Source organism: Camelina sativa, chromosome 3, assembly GCF_000633955.1.
Source record: "Camelina sativa cultivar DH55 chromosome 3, Cs, whole genome shotgun sequence".
NCBI classification, from domain to species: domain Eukaryota; kingdom Viridiplantae; phylum Streptophyta; class Magnoliopsida; order Brassicales; family Brassicaceae; genus Camelina; species Camelina sativa.
The window spans coordinates 22759775-22775653 of record NC_025687.1 but is presented as its reverse complement, the minus strand read 5'-3'; the positions used below and the strand labels follow the sequence as shown (position 1 = coordinate 22775653).

Here is a 15879-nt window from a genome sequence, read left to right as displayed (position 1 = left end):
AGTTTTTGATTTCATAAATTTAATTTTTGAATATATTTATAATTTTATTACCTTAAGATATAAGTTTAGGGATTTCAAACCCTTAGTTCTTGATTTGTTTCTCATTTAAAAACCCTCTTGAACAAATAGAATTCATGATGCTTTGGTATATAATTTTAGGCTATTTTTTGCTTTAAAACTAATGTGATTCTATCATACAAAACATTTGTAAAATATGATATTAATGACGATGGAAATATAAAAGAGATTATAATGATGGAGATCATTTCTTTTTTACATTCTAACACAATGTTTTGTATTTATTTTAGATAATTTTAGTATACTTCAATATTGATGTGCAACCCAATTAATATTACTTTTGATATCAATGGTCTTCAGTCACACTTAATCAGATAAATCAAATTGAATAAATCCCTAACTCCACCAAATCCCGAATAAGATAATATAAACGACAACGAAGAAGAAGAAATTGAGCGTCGTTTCTCTCTTTAGTTTTGTCCACGTAAGAGTAAAAAAAACTGATGTGTATTCATTATTTTAATTTAATTGGGTATTCATTTTAATTGATGTGTTAGTGTCTGCTTCAATACAAAAGCTGAGGTGTCATACTCTGGTGAAAAACATATAACTTTTATTGTATTGATTGATTAAAGCAATAATTTCATCAGTATCCTCATCCATTGTTAAAACTTAAGAACATAGCCTTTTCTATAATAGGTTTTGTTCAGTGTTGTGGTCCAATACTGTGATATGGAAATTGTGTTTCTTTTAGGTTTTGTGAACGTAAGATGATAATTATAGAACTGTGATTCTAACGTCTAAAAGAAATTATGGTCTGTCTAATTAACTAACTAATGGTGCTGGTTAGTGGTTTAAAAGTTCACCTCATAAGTTGAAAAGATCGAAGTTTACATCTTTTTATTTTTTTACGTAACTATTCACATATTCCAACTATATATATATTTTATTTTTTAAATGAAAAATTTGAGAAAAATTTAGAACATAATATAAAACATTTGTTTTTGAACTTCAAAAGTTTACATATGATTTGGAAGCATATATATGACTATTTTATAACAAAACATCACACACCTCTCTCTAACTCAGTTTGATTCCCTATTATAAAAATGTTATCAAATTACTACTAATAATTTACTATTATGTAAAATACTAATAATTAGTGTAAAAAGGTGTATTTATGTGTGCTTAAGCATCACGTTGGGTCCAAAAAACTACTGAAAAAATAATTTTATTTACTGAGATTGGTTATTGTTTTAATTAGAAAAGCTGAGGTGTTAAAAATATAGCATAAAGTGTATTAATAAAATATTTTAATTGGAAGGAAAAGAAATTGATGTGTCAACTCTAAAATTCACTAAAATATTGATGTGTCATGATTTGGTGAAAAACCTTCAAATTTTATTGTATCGATATGGACTTGATATTTTGGATATAGAGAATGAGATTCTGAATCTAATAATCAAATTAAGGGCTATCCACAAACGCTTTTGAAGGATAGCCAACTCTCGAACCGATAAAGATGATGACGACCTTCTTAGGATGAAATCGTTAAACTCTCGAACCACACCACCAACAATATCCTTGTTCTTTTTGATTTCTCCATATCAAATATTTTTGATTCTCAGTTCAACTCCGACGAGAACCAGAGCGGAGGAGGTTGCCGGAGTCAAAGTGGAGTAGGTTACTGGAACTGGAGCGCAGGTGATTCGTTTTTGGTTCTCCATGGATACGAGAGTCAGCTTAAGGTTTTCGAGAAAAACACACTGATTTCGCCTGAGAGAGAGAGAAAAACTCAAGGGGGTGAGAGAAGCGGGGGAGGCGGGATCATAAGTGGTTGCCAGGAAGTTAGCAGAGAGAGAAGAAACCTTCGAGAGTAAAATTTGCTTCAGAGTAGATAAGTATATGCAAAAATTAAGGAGGGTCTAAAAAAATTACTATACTATTATTTACCAAAGTCTCTAGTTTGTATTTGAATACAAAAATAAGTTATCTCTAAAGTTAAAAAAAAATAATACAAACTGATATTTTGCCTGCTGTGTACCACATGATAACATTTTTAGTAGATAACAACCGGATTATATGATTAGCTAGAAAATGCAATCATTGCATATGACAAAGAAATGAAAGTGCAAGCAAGTCTTACAAAGTTTTAAGTCACGAGTAAGAAAAAGAGTCTTAGTGTTGTATCATTTAATGATATGATTGAATTGCTGAATTTAACTAAATTTTAAATAACTTTTGGTTAATATAGCTGAATTTTTATATTTTCAAATGATAACTATGAATTTTTTAGTTGATTTTTTTTGGTGTGATTTTTAACAAAAATTAACATAATCAATAATTTTGACAGAAAATATCGTCAAATAATTATGAACGCCTCAAGCAAACGCTTCTTATTTAATCTTATATAAAACTTTCATTTTTTACAAGACTTGAATCAAAGCTCTCTTTTCTATCTATCTAACACAACACCCTGTGTAGATTTAAAAGAGACAAAAACAACACTCACCTTCTAAGTTTTGTGTGATTGCTTAAAGGTTACAAAACTCACAACTTTATGCCCACGAGTGCTAGCTCTTTTTGTGGCTAGCTCTCATCTATTTATACTAGCATCAAAGATCTCTAACCAAATCTTTGTGCATCCTAACAAAAAAGAAATATTCTTGATCCCCAAGAATATTACTTCCTTATCCCCTTTATAAAAACATTCTCTCAATCTTCTAAGTATCTTCGAGTCTGCCTAGCTCGCTCGTCTTTGACATGTCACCATGTCCAATGCACAACCACCACATCAGCATCTCACGTAACGTCAGCAAATCAGACCTTTGATACTTTTCACAGCGTCATGCATTATCCAGAGCTCTCATGCACTTTCAATCTCCACCTTTTTGACTGAACTTGACAAACAAGCATCCCTTGCACCAATCCTGAAAATAACAAACAACAACCGCCAAAACACACAACCGTACCAACATAATATTGTGTCTCACATAATAAGCAGGGAATTAGTCGATCAAGAGGCAGGTATTAAAGCAAATTAAATCATCCTACAAATCCAAATCAGAACCAAGGTACTCAAAAAAAAAACACACACACACACATCTGAAAATCCAGAAACAAGTCTGATAAATCCAACGGCCAACAAAACAAAAAGAATACAATAGAGAGCACACAACAGCTCCCCCACAACTCAAACTCCCCCTCAAGCATCAGAATCCGACTCATCCCCCCTGCTTGTTTGGCACAAATTAGTCAAAAATATCAATAGGATTAGTACAAGAATGATAATAGAAAATCGAACTACTTACCAGCCTCCAAGGCTCGTTCCAGGATCTTGATGGCCAACCGGATAGCTTTGAGCTCTTTAGACGATCCGCTCTTAAGTACAGGCTCTGCAGGTTGTGAAGCACTCTTCTTCCCCTTGGAATTCTTAGCGTCATGTGACCGGATACTCGGAACAGGGCGGTGAGCTTCCAACAGCTGGTAGATGAGGCTTGGGATTGAGCTTGCAACCCCAACTGAATGATATGATCGTAGACCATTCTCCCAAAATCAAACAGGATGTGATGCATGATCATGTAGATCACCATTGCTCTGTTCGTCAAGATATAGCCCTTGTTCACAGTTGGAGACCAGTTGTTGCAGCAAATCTTATGCAGATCCTTAATTACGAGATTCTTGATTGCTGTTGACACCAACTGCTTGCAGGATTTAACCTTGCCATCTGACAAGAAAAGAGCCAGATCCTCCTTCAAAATTGCAACTGTCTGCAACCGTTGCTCACGAATATCAACAGATTGTAGACCGAACAAGGCATTAATCTGTCATGAAGAAAACTCATACACCCAATCTCTATCAAGGACATCAACAAACTCCCCCTCAACCTTGACCGCAGTGAGATTTGCCTAAAACTCGTAGACCACATCCGATTCATAGGAACCTACTTGAGTGATGGCTTTCAACAGACCAGCCCTATTTATCAGCTCCCTAGCCTGATCATTAACCCTTAGAGAGTAGCAAGCTTCTGAGGCAAGAGTTCGAGTCGCAAAGAAGCCATACCTACGAGCAGCCTCGAGGACTCAAAACGTTTGGAGTCGAAATCCTTGGAATTTGCCCCTCTGGAAGTAGAAACCCCTTTTTCCTTGGCAGAAAAAGTTTTGAGACATTAATCTTAATCATAACGAAAAACAAGATAATTCACAGACACATAAACAACAACTAGGAGCCTCGGTGATAGCTACCGCAAGTCTCAGGAATTAAAATAACAAAAAGAAGGCCGAGAAAATTTACTAAGATTACCAAAATCTAATTTGTGTTTGAAACTTCAAAGAACGATTCAAAATCTCATCTAACACAGTCAAAGGAAGATTAATATCCAACGTTGTACTCTTTCAAGACAGCTATATATCTAACAGAAGCCTCAAAAATCACAATCAACAAGCAGAGGACCAGAGCCATACAATTCTTTCGTGTGAATTAATGTTTCTTTCCTGAGTTTGGTAATAGAGATGACACAAAGAAACTGCTAGATCTTATCTTTTGTTTTTATCAAGTTTTATTACTTAACAAACCTGGAAGGTTGATGCCATGTGAGTATCAAAAGCCTGCATCAGATAGTAATCACGTGAGCCTTCTGTATAGATAGTTTATAAATTTAGCAACTATGAAAAATTGATCAAAGAAAGCCTTAGCCTGGATGGTTGTAAGTATCAACTCTTTTGGACTCTTGAACCAAGTGCTTTTAAGAGATACCTTACCAAGTTTTCATAGTCAGTTCTGAATATATAAACAACTTTAGAATATAACGGTGGTCACTATATAGATTTGGTACCTATCGTCAGAATCAAAAGCACGTGAACCACAATTATTTTGTAACACTATCTCTCGGAAAGTTTTCAAATATAGTCTTAAACGAGTTAAAGCGTTCAATATGGATGTCAGTTCGGTTTTGGTATGAGTTAATTTCCTCGCTGATTTTCATTTCTACTTTATGAAAGAAGTATACAAAGTAACAAATATATAATCTAATAACACTACAAGAAAACACGCATTTTGCGAAGACACGTTGCGACGGATAACAGTTCTCGCAAATTTACGGTAGATTTGCGAGGGATTTACAAGAATTAAAAAAACTCTAGCACATCCCTCACAAATTTGCGAGGAACACGATTGTCGCAAATCCGCTGCTCAATTGCGAGGCATTTACGACAAATTCGCTGGGAAGGTCCCCTCCCTTGCAAATCCATAGCAATATTGCGACGATTTAGCGAATACAGAGTCCATAGCAAATTTGTTATGGAATTGCGAGTGAATTGCGATAGCCATAGCAAATCCATTGCAAAGTTAGGAAAATAATTTTTTATAAATATTAAAAAACTTAATATAATTATTCTGAATACATTTGAATGTGTTCATAAGGTGAATTTACTAACTTTTAAAATTATTTTGATGGTTTTTTGATGTGTCTGTATTTTATAGGATTTTACCCATAGTTTTGGTATTTGTTTTGAGTCTTTTATTGAGTCCAAGTGTGCTTTTAGAGTCTTTTTAGTCTTTTGTGAGTCTGTACAGGTTCTAGGCTACTTTGGAAGGAAACTGAGTGTTTTGGGGATGAAGACAAGCATCTGGAGCCATTTTGGTGAAGACTAATCGGACTAGCAAGCAGATGGAGCGAACACAGAAAAAGCATCCTGGATCGGCTGATCCACATTCGGATCAACCGATCCCGGGCCCGACGCAACTTTTTCTTTTTTGTTTTAAACCGACTTTTAGGGTTTTATTTTGATATTTAAGTTAGAGGCACGGCCTCCAGAGACATAAGCTTTATTTTTCTGAGACTATTTTGTATTGAGAGCAAAAGGGAGAAGATCTCTAATCCTTCTTGACACTTTGGAGAAGATTTCTAAACCCTATTTTCTATTCTTTTGCAATTCAATTATGTTTTCTTCATCTTTGATTTGCTATTCTTTTATCTCCATGTCTGAGTAGTTTCTCTATTGGGTTTTGGGTTTCAAAGGGGTTTTATGATTCTCTAACTTAGGTTGTTAGATTTGGGATTGATCTATTGAGTTCTTCATCTATTTTTGTTCTTATTGCTTAAACTAGATTAGCTACCTAGTTTATGATCATAGGTTTAATTCATCTAGGCATCAAAAGTGTTGTTGAATTGCTTGAAAAGAACATAGGTGAGCAAGGTGATCCTTAGCCAACGACAGTTGAAGTTGAGGCACCTTGTGAACATAATCAAACTTGAACTTATTGCTTGCTAGGATTGTTTAGATTCAAACGACGGTTTAGAGTTTCATCATTCCTTGCATAGATAACTAATGCTGCGACAGTAGGTTAGTTTTACATTCGAGATTTTAGTTCAAGAACGGTACCTAAAGCCTTCCCAATCCATCATTTAATTTCGTGATCATATTCCCTGACTGATTCCCTACGCCCAATACTTTCTCTTGATTTACAAACTTCTATTTAAATTCTGCCTTTGATCGGTTACTTGAAACACAATCTTTCTTATTGCTTTAGCTATATTTGATCTTTATAGTTTCATAGTGCATCGCTTGGTCTCTGTGGATTCGACCCTAAAGTGCTACGACGACACCACTAGATCGTGGTTGAGTGTGCTTTGGGTTATTGATTTTACTCTAGATCAATTTGGCGCCGTTGTCGGGGACCAAAACGATTGCCTTTGAGATTTTAGAATTGAGTATAGTCTAAGATTTCTTTTTTGTTTTTACTAACTATTATTATTTTCTCTTTTTGTAGATTAAAAAAAAAATGAAAAATATTTTTGGGGCCAGGGATTACGATGACTGGCAGCAGGAAGAGGAGACCACATTTGATGAAGACATTCTAGATGAGCCTTATGTGGAGCCACCGTTCGATGAGAGTGTTCTTACACCGGATCAAAAAGTTAAGTTGGATGAGCTTTACATGGAGCATCCAACAACGACAAGGAGGAACTTAGCAGCAATGATCCGGTTGAATCTCATCTCACATCGAGCAGTACTTGAAGGGAGGGAGCCCACTTTCACAGAGATTAGGGAAGCTCATGCTTGCGAAAAGGTAATATATTGGGTTCCACCAAGCCAAATAGAAGGTACATGCGTTTCCACCCTTGAAATTCATGATTTTGAGGATATTCACATGCCATGCATTGAAGATGTGACTTCTAGTTTGGATACTCCATTGCTCATTGATGAATGCTATGATTTGATATGTGAGTCTCAACGTCTAGACATCTTAAGAGCAGAAAAACTTGCTAGGGATTATCATGAAATATGTTTTGATATTGAATATCATTGTGCTTTGAATGTTCATGATCTCGAGTTTGAGTTTTCAATGCCTGATGTATCTAGCTCTCTTCTTGAAGAATCTTACCTAGGGTGTGTTCTTGATATTGATACAATTTTGCATGAAACAAAGGACCCTGAGGTTGATTATATGAATGAGGATATTGTGTTTTATGAAATTAATGGTGATGAAGTTGATTATTTTGTGAAAACCTCGTTTGAACCTGAAATTGACTTTATTTTCCCATTAAATGCATTTGATCCTCATGAGCATCCAACCATCAAGGAATATTTCAAAGTATATGCTACATTTGTAGTAAACTTCCCTGATGTGTATTTTATCGTTTTGCCATGGATAATTGTGTGTTACTTGACACATGTTGTTTATTGCATTAACAAGAGAAGGACTAAAGGTCCATTGGCTCAGCCATTTTATACTCATGATTAACATTTTGTGTTGAGCGGTCAAGCTATAGACCTTAAACAAGCGCTTATGGGAGGCAAACCATGGGGTTTGTGCTGGCTTACCCTTTTATTTGTCTTAGGATTTTGGTTTTGTTTTTAGGATTTATTACAGTGAAATCACGCCCGGTGTTGAGTGTTTACAGGAACAGGTTCCAAACGCAGAAGATGCGAATTTTTTTCTTCCATAAGCTTTGGATCGGCGATCCTCCTTACAGATCGGTCGATCCCGTTGGTTTGCTGCGAGTGTCTCCAAGTTCAATAATGCTGCAGATCGGTCGATCCCATTCCAAGACCGATCGATCCCCACCCTTGCCAACACCACTCCGTCACCAGCTGCGAAATCACCGGTTTACAAATTAGATATTCAAGGTTTGCGACAAATTGGCGACTGATTTGCTAGACCTATAGTGAATTCGTCGCAAATCCATCGCAAATTACTCAAAACATAGCAAATTATGTTTTGTAGGTTTGACCAGAATTCTTCGGTTGCTGCTACTGTCCGGGCCATTTTTGAAAGAGATTTCAAATCAGCTCATGCCAATTGGACCCAAACACCAGGCCCGGTTGTAAACCGGTGGTTTGAAACTTTTGCGGTAAGTTACAAATTGTTGTTGTGTTTAAATTACAGATTTTGTGTGTTTATCTTTCGAATTTGGTTCTGATTCTGTTTCTGATTCATTTTATGTCTTTACAAGCAAACATATAATTGGGATGTGTCCATCAATAAAATAGTTAGAGCTGAGTTTGAAAAGAAGTTGAAGACCCGGATGAGTGATCAAGTGTCTCGATGGAAGGGTAAGTGGAAGAAGAAAGGTAATGACGCAATGTCGCGGTGGCTTGATCCTACCGTATGGGATGGCTTGGTCAATTTTTGGTGTGAACCAAAATCAGAAGCAAAGAGTATCAATAGCCGTAATGCTCGCTATAGTGATCATGATGGCACCGGAATACATAAGCATTGTTCTGGTCAGACCTCTTTTAAAGCCCGAGCACGAAAGCTTGTAAGTATCTCTGTTTAACACAAGTTCATTAATCATTCATATCTACAATATAGTAATATAGTTGTTTCATTTATCTGTTCTTAGTCTGAGAGGACTGGTGAGCCACTACCTGATTTCCTGCGAGTCCTAGAAAACACTCATAGGAAACCTGATGGGTCGTTTGTTGATGGATTGTCTGAGAAGGTGTACAATGAAGTGTCGTCAAAGATAGTTGAAGCTGAGTCTAAGCTATTATCAGCGGATAACATGGATAGTAGTGCTTCCGGCGGGTTATCAGTAACTGTGAAGAACCAAATCTATGCCGAGGTAAACATGCTTCATTGTTTTTGTTAATGTTTGTGTTTGTGTAAACTATGTGTGTAAACACTTATGGTGTTTATGTTTATGTTTGTGTAAACACTTATGTTTGTGTAAACACTTATGGTGTGTATATGTTTTGTTGGCAGGTTGCGCCGAAGAAAAAGAACCGGATATGTTTTGTTGGCAGGTTCAGCTCACATTGGTCAACCGCCTCCTCCTTCTGAAGATCCACTTGTTATAGCTGCGAAGCTTGCTGCTGCCGAAGCTGTTCTTGCTACTCAGGCAACTCAGTTACAGAAGATGCATAGTTATGATGCATACTTTGATTATTTTGCAGAGAAAGATCCAGAGTTTGCTGCAAGGTTTCGCCGAGAAGATTCAACTGTCGGAGACACAACCACCGGAGAGGCAACCGGCGGAGAAGCTACCGGCGGCCAAGCAACATGATGAACTCTCTTTCTCTTAATGTGTAATGTGTAATGTTTAGATTAGAACTTGATCTCCCTTGTAAATTTATTTTGTTATTTGAAAACTTAGTACTTATAATTACATCTTTAATTTGCATAAGTTATAAGGTTTAATTCTAATTACATGTTTAATCTTAATTACAGGTTTAATTCTAATTAAGCTAACCAAAATAATTTTTTTTTTTTTATATCATTATTATTATTTGCGACGGAAAAAATAATTGCAAAAACATCGCAAATTTTACGAGAGAGTTACTAGATACAACATTTGCGAGAAAATTGCTTTTTAAACAAATCCTCGCAATTTGCGATTAACTTTTTTCCTCGCAAAAGTTACGAAAGATTTGCGACGTTGAATGATTTGCGAAAAACGATTTGCGAGGAACGAACTTTCTTCTTTCGCTTTTATCGATTTGTGAGAAATTCGCTACATATTCCTTCATTGCAAAACCGTTGTACCGTTGTTTTCTTGTAGTGTAATCTAATATGGATGGTATGGCACAACACAAATCCCTTCACGGTTCAGATGAAAACCAAAAAGCTTAGTCCGGGGATGGACGGATGGTGGTTACAAATTATTTTGAGTTCAACGATGAGTTTTGTCTTTAAAATGAACCCTAACCGGATTAAACAATAGAAACCACAGAACATTCTATGACTTATTCGCAATAAAAGTCTCCAAACCGAACACCGAAGAAGATACAAAGAACCAAAAAAAACTTAGCCGAGGATGGTGGTTTCAGCAATCATTGAGGTAACAAGGTAAGGATCCATATTAGACGAAGGCCTTCGATCTTCAAAATACCCTTTTCCTTCTCTCTCTGTATCTCTTCCTACTCTCACCGATGCTCCCCGATCCGCCACTCCCTACACGGCAAAGACAAAAGTTACATAGTAGAGAGAGACCATAAACCAAAACATAACTATATGATAAGATCTCATACGTACCCAAGAGAGTTTGTTGATGTCCGCGGTTTCATGCTTCCCAGTGAGACGCCTCTCGTTGCCTTCACCATAAGCCGCAATGTGTTGTTTGTGTTTCACTTCAAGCTTCTTTATTGCTTTCTTAATCAAATCAAGTCCTCCATCTTTCCTCATCGATTTTGTACTGAAGTTTGTATGAGCCGCTGCTCCATTCCAATCACCCTAACCACCATATATATTAAAAAACAACCTCAACAAACTTGACAGTCAAGAAAACTCGGTTGTAACTAGAAACAAAATAAAGTCTTGATGATCATGACATACCTCTATTGGTTTTGGATCGTATGAGACAATCACATCGCTTATCTCAGTAATCCTCTGCCCAGGAAAACACAATGATTCATATTAGAATACAAGAAACCAAAGTTTAGTGCATCAGAAATGAGATAAGACCTAGAGTGATATACAAGAGATATAGGTCAATTCCACTCGTTTCAAATTCATTTTTTGATTTGAAAGCCCATGAAACTTGATAAGAACAAAGATAAGTTCTACCGGTTTCTTACCTCAAGAATGTAACGAGCAACCCATAACTGATCACCTGCACCAACACCAACAGTAGGACTAATTTGAAACTCCCACTGTCCAGGCATGACTTCAGCATTGGCACCACCGATACTTAAACCGGCGTAGAGACAAGCTTTATAGTGAGCATCAACAATGTCACGACCAAAGGCTTTGTCTGCACCAACTGCACAATAGTACGGTCCCTATTTTGTTCAAACACCAAAAAAAGCCATATTCCATGTAAGAAACTTGTTCTTGATTTAAGGAGTTAGCGCATTTTTTTATGGAGACTTTAATTACTCATAAGTGTGTACCTGAGGACCAGGAAAGCCACCAAGAGGCCATCCTAATGGCCACTTCACGTCTTTTTTAAGTATTGTGTATTCTTGCTCTATCCCAAACCTAATAAATTATAGAGTACAACAAAACATCAAACAGAGCCCAAACTGAACCGACCAAACTGAAGTCTATTCTTAAACCAGTCGGTATCAAAAGTTTCACACCGAATTGTACGTTATAAACAATTCCCAAACCAAATTTGGTTATAGTTCATTGAGTTTTTTTTTATTCCATAGGCTATGTATTATTTAGCTTACCAAGGCTCTTCAGCCTTCACATTGGGATGATCGAAGATTTTGACGGCTTTGTTCCTATTGTTGGTTGGAATTGGATTTCCGGCCGGTGTGTAAGCATCACACATCACCTGATTTATATATATTCATAAACATTGACTTATAAGATCCACTACTAATCAAGAAAACAGGATTAATCTTGTACTAAAGTTTGATGAGCTTACCAGAATGTGATTCCCCTTTCTGAATGGGTCTTTGTATATTGCCTGAGGACTTTTTTTCATTCATATCAAAAATAAAAGTCTTTCAAATCAATTTTTTTTAATATATATATTACTTAAATTATGTGTATAGGAGGAAGGAGATGAAGAAGATTTACTAAAGAATGACTTCACTGTCATCTCCAGCAGCTTGGTCGGTGCTTGATCCGTCGTAGTTCCATTTTGGAAGCTTTGATGGATCGCTTACTGGTCCTGGTAATGTCTGTTAACAAAATAACATTTCTGATGTTTTGGTTATACAAAAGAACTGAACTAAATTAGGGAGAGACTCTGTAAAATATATATGAATACCCACCCTGGCTTTGCTTCTAATGTCCATGCCAGACCCACCGATCCTGTTCTCAAGATAAAACAGTGTAAATTGAAAAAACATAACAAAAGTTTTATGTCGTAAACAGAGACATGCAAGATCATTAAAGTAAAGATCAAGAATCAAGATTGTACCATATGTATTCAGCGATGATCTTCTTGGTGTCAGTGAGATCGAGGTTTAGGAGATCTGATAGTGGAGACATCATCTCTGTAGTCTAATATGAAGAAGAAGAAGAATATCGATTAAACCAGTGTGGTCAGATTGGCTTTCCCTGTCTCACTACTCACTCTCTTATTATAGAGAAGCGGCTAATTCTCCTGAGATCCTATTTTATTGTTTTCCCAACAATAAACGCTGATCAGTTAAATTGTGTTTTTTTTTTTTACGTATTCATTAATAACAACATTACTACATATTTGGTAAAGTTATAGCTTTGAAACCATTTCATTTGAGAATCACTCAAATGGTGTAATTCACTAAAACAGATTCATCAATGAAACAATACAGACACGTCACTGTAAAAGACACCTATCAGAGGCGCACATCTTCCACGTGGATAAGATTACGATTTCACTTTTGTGCATAGACAAAAGATTCTAAAAAGCTGAGAAGATTATGTTTTGAACATTTTAAAGATCAGACAAACTCACTAGTTAAGATTTCTCTATGAGTATATGTCTGATTACAGTCTCTCAACGAATCTATTTAGCAGAGTGTCACCTGCAGTACTTCCTAAAAAATGTGGATGACAACAGAAGCGCTTTTTGCTTTTGATTTAGAAAATGCACTTACGAATACTGGAGAGCTGTAAGAAGACAAAATATAATAAGAGATGAGACAGGGAGATCTCGCCAAGTCTTGAAGGTTTAGTACGATTGTTCTACAACATTTCCAGCCAATTTCATATTTCAAGATCATCAACTTACTCTCAAAATGACTTAATACAACCCATTATTCCTGAAGTGAACACAGAAACAAAACAAAACCGATGGGATTTGGCTACACATCTAACAAACACTAAACACTGAGATTTAATAGTTTTCACCTACAGGTCTAGAAGGAAAGAGGCGCATAAGAAAAGTGATAAACGACCAGAGACACATAACAGCTAGAAACTGCAAGGTTACGACCAAACCAACGAGCGCAACTCCTCGCTCTGTAATTTCTGCAGTCGTTGCCGCATCTTTCATCATAAACATCAGCCTCTGTACAAAAGTCGCTGCTCTTGTCACTTGATACAGCCTATACACCTGCCATTACATTCAACCATAGTTACTCAAAACAAGACTAATCACATCATGGTCCAATGCTTGCTAAAAGAGTTTCTCACATAAGAAGATGGATAGACAAAAATAAGACCAAAATGGTCCATATCAGTGTATAAGTTTACCTCAAAGACTATTGGAACAATGGGCCAACATGATGAGCCGCGCCTTTCAAGCCTAGCCTCAAAAACTCGTTGAACAGCACAGCCAACTAAGAAAGGAAGCACTGCGATCAACGCATCTATTCCGAGAGTTGGCCAAGTCATATATACAGCAAATACAGGAACTACAACTTTTAATCCCATCGTGAGGAATGCAGACGTAAGGTATCCCCTCAGTCCAGTGATCAGACCCCATCTCTTGGAGCTGAAGTCTAAGTACGGCCTCTGCACTCGGTCAGTCACAGACAGGAATATCGCAAGACCAGCATAAAACACCGTCTCCAAGCAAAACGAAGTAACAATTTCTGCAACAAAAAAGTACAATTTTACTAACCTGATAAAAGAGGGCATCAAAATGAGTATCATATAAACGAGAGCCAGATCATAAGGGAAGCCTCTTAAATGAAACTCCTGGATACTTATGGTTCTTTCTTAAGGTTTGGTCATGTCTTTTTCATTGTAATCGACAATACAAGATCAATAAAAGGATTCTATTATTGCACATCAGAAAACAAATTCAAAACCTATCAAAACAGATAAAATTTAAGAGAAGCCTACACTAAGACATGACCAGTTAGCAGATGTAACACCATTAAGATAGAACCTACTCTATTTGTCCCTAAGGATGCATAAAAAGTTAACACTTGAAGATGATTGATAAATTTAAAACAACAGAGCATAAAAGCAGCCATAGAGTGAAATATTTACTTACCAGCAACAGTATCGTTTTTGAAAGTAGCTTCGATGGCACCAGTAAGAAAGAACTGTGGAAGAATGAATGAAGCAATCAAGACAACAGGAGCCAAAAGCCACAAGAGAGAACCTTTCTCCTCTTGGAACGGAGCTGAAACAAGCTTGCTTTCTTCAACCAGCTGATGGGTTAGGCCGTTGAAAGAAACAGAACCTGATTTCCCACGGAACAGCTCAGCTCGAGCGTAGTTACTCTTTTCGAATTGCTTATTTCCAGGCCTTGATTCAGCATTAGAAGAACACAATAGTACACGACCTCGACTCAATTGCGGTTTGTTCCAAACAAGGGTTTCTTAATCAACAAAGACAAAAAGGATCAGTCTTTGTGCTACATGTTGGGTGAATCAAAAGTGGGTTTGTTTAGATAGATAGATAGATACTTACGTCTGGAATCAAGTCTTTGACGCTTTGCAAATGTGGATAAACCCTAGAGAAATTGACAAATTTTAGGATAAGGTTTTAGGAGACGAAATTGAAAAATGCAAAATTTGACTTACACAAGGATTAGAGAGTAAATGTGGAAATGAAAAACGAAGTCTTGGAGGAAGAAACCCTAAGCAAATAGCTTTCGATTCCATTTTTTCGTTAGGGTTTTTGTGTTCTTCTTCTTCTTCTTGTCAACAGCAAGCTTAAACCCACTCTTTTAAAACCTGCCCACCAAATATATCTCTTCACTTTCAGTTTTTTTGTTTCCTCACTCAAATTTAAATATTATTATAACTTATTAGATTTTATTTATTTAATTTTCTTTTTTCGCGTTCTTTTTCACTATTTATTTTATTCAAATTTCTGTTTATTTATTATTATTAATTTTTTTCAATTACAAATTTCTGTTTATTTGTGTAGACAAATTGTTTTTTTTTGGGTCATAATCTCTCTGGACAAAACCAATTTCAATAATTCTTCCATAAAAAAAAACCTAAATTTGTAAGTAAATTAAAGTCAGGTGATGTTTAATGGTGTTTGTTTACAATTTTATACTATTTTAGTTTGGGAAAATAAGCGTTTTTAGCTTTTGATTTAGAATGAATTATGAGGCAAAACAGTGAAGATTGGGTTAAGGTTTTTTGGTTAAAAAAGAGGAGGAGGCTCAGCTGTAACCTTTGGAAACTTTAGCATCATTCTACTACCCACCACACACCTTTCTTTCTGTGGGGTGCTCGTAGCAGCTGTAAGTCCGGCCTTTTTTTCATCATCGCCACCATTTTTTTTTTTTATAAAAACAAAAGACGAACTCAATACCAACCTTTACGTTTACCTCAGAAATTCCTTTACGTTTACCTCAGAAATTACAACATCACAGATGACAAATGGGCTTAAGACGATTGTTGAACTGAAATACTATATCAGAAGAAAAAAAAAAGAAGTGAAAAACGCTTCTAGCACGAAAGTCAGATGGAGAGGAGGATATTTTCTTAGACAAACACTGCGAGACGCCAAAAACCCTAATTATCTTGCTGGGTATATATATGTTTTCTCAAGTGTTAGTCTATAAGG

General features: G+C 36.2%; 2 protein-coding genes across 5 annotated transcripts; both read right to left on the bottom strand.

Annotated features, from left to right (window-relative positions):
* Nucleotides 10049-12665, bottom strand: LOC104777764 (glutamine synthetase cytosolic isozyme 1-5-like). Its single transcript, XM_010502075.2, has 10 exons — nucleotides 12338-12665; nucleotides 12189-12228; nucleotides 11992-12095; nucleotides 11837-11885; nucleotides 11637-11743; nucleotides 11355-11442; nucleotides 11040-11243; nucleotides 10798-10851; nucleotides 10498-10695; nucleotides 10049-10416 (listed from the first exon to the last, which is right to left on the bottom strand). Exons 1-10 carry the CDS (start codon nucleotides 12409-12411, stop codon nucleotides 10270-10272), a joined length of 1065 nt encoding a protein of 354 aa, XP_010500377.1. The 5' UTR covers nucleotides 12412-12665; the 3' UTR covers nucleotides 10049-10269.
* LOC104777763 lies at nucleotides 13055-15802 on the bottom strand. 4 transcript variants are annotated; one of them, XM_010502072.2, is made up of 6 exons: nucleotides 15629-15802; nucleotides 14880-15032; nucleotides 14767-14809; nucleotides 14345-14674; nucleotides 13597-13937; nucleotides 13055-13456 (listed from the first exon to the last, which is right to left on the bottom strand). In XM_010502072.2, the coding sequence occupies exons 2-6, from the start codon at nucleotides 14958-14960 to the stop codon at nucleotides 13238-13240; spliced, it is 1014 nt and encodes a 337-aa protein (XP_010500374.1). In that variant the 5' UTR covers nucleotides 14961-15032; nucleotides 15629-15802; the 3' UTR covers nucleotides 13055-13237. The 4 variants fall into 4 exon arrangements, with proteins under 4 accessions (XP_010500374.1, XP_010500375.1, XP_010500376.1 ...); XM_010502073.2 differs by having other exon boundaries at nucleotides 15641-15802; XM_010502074.2 differs by having other exon boundaries at nucleotides 15664-15802.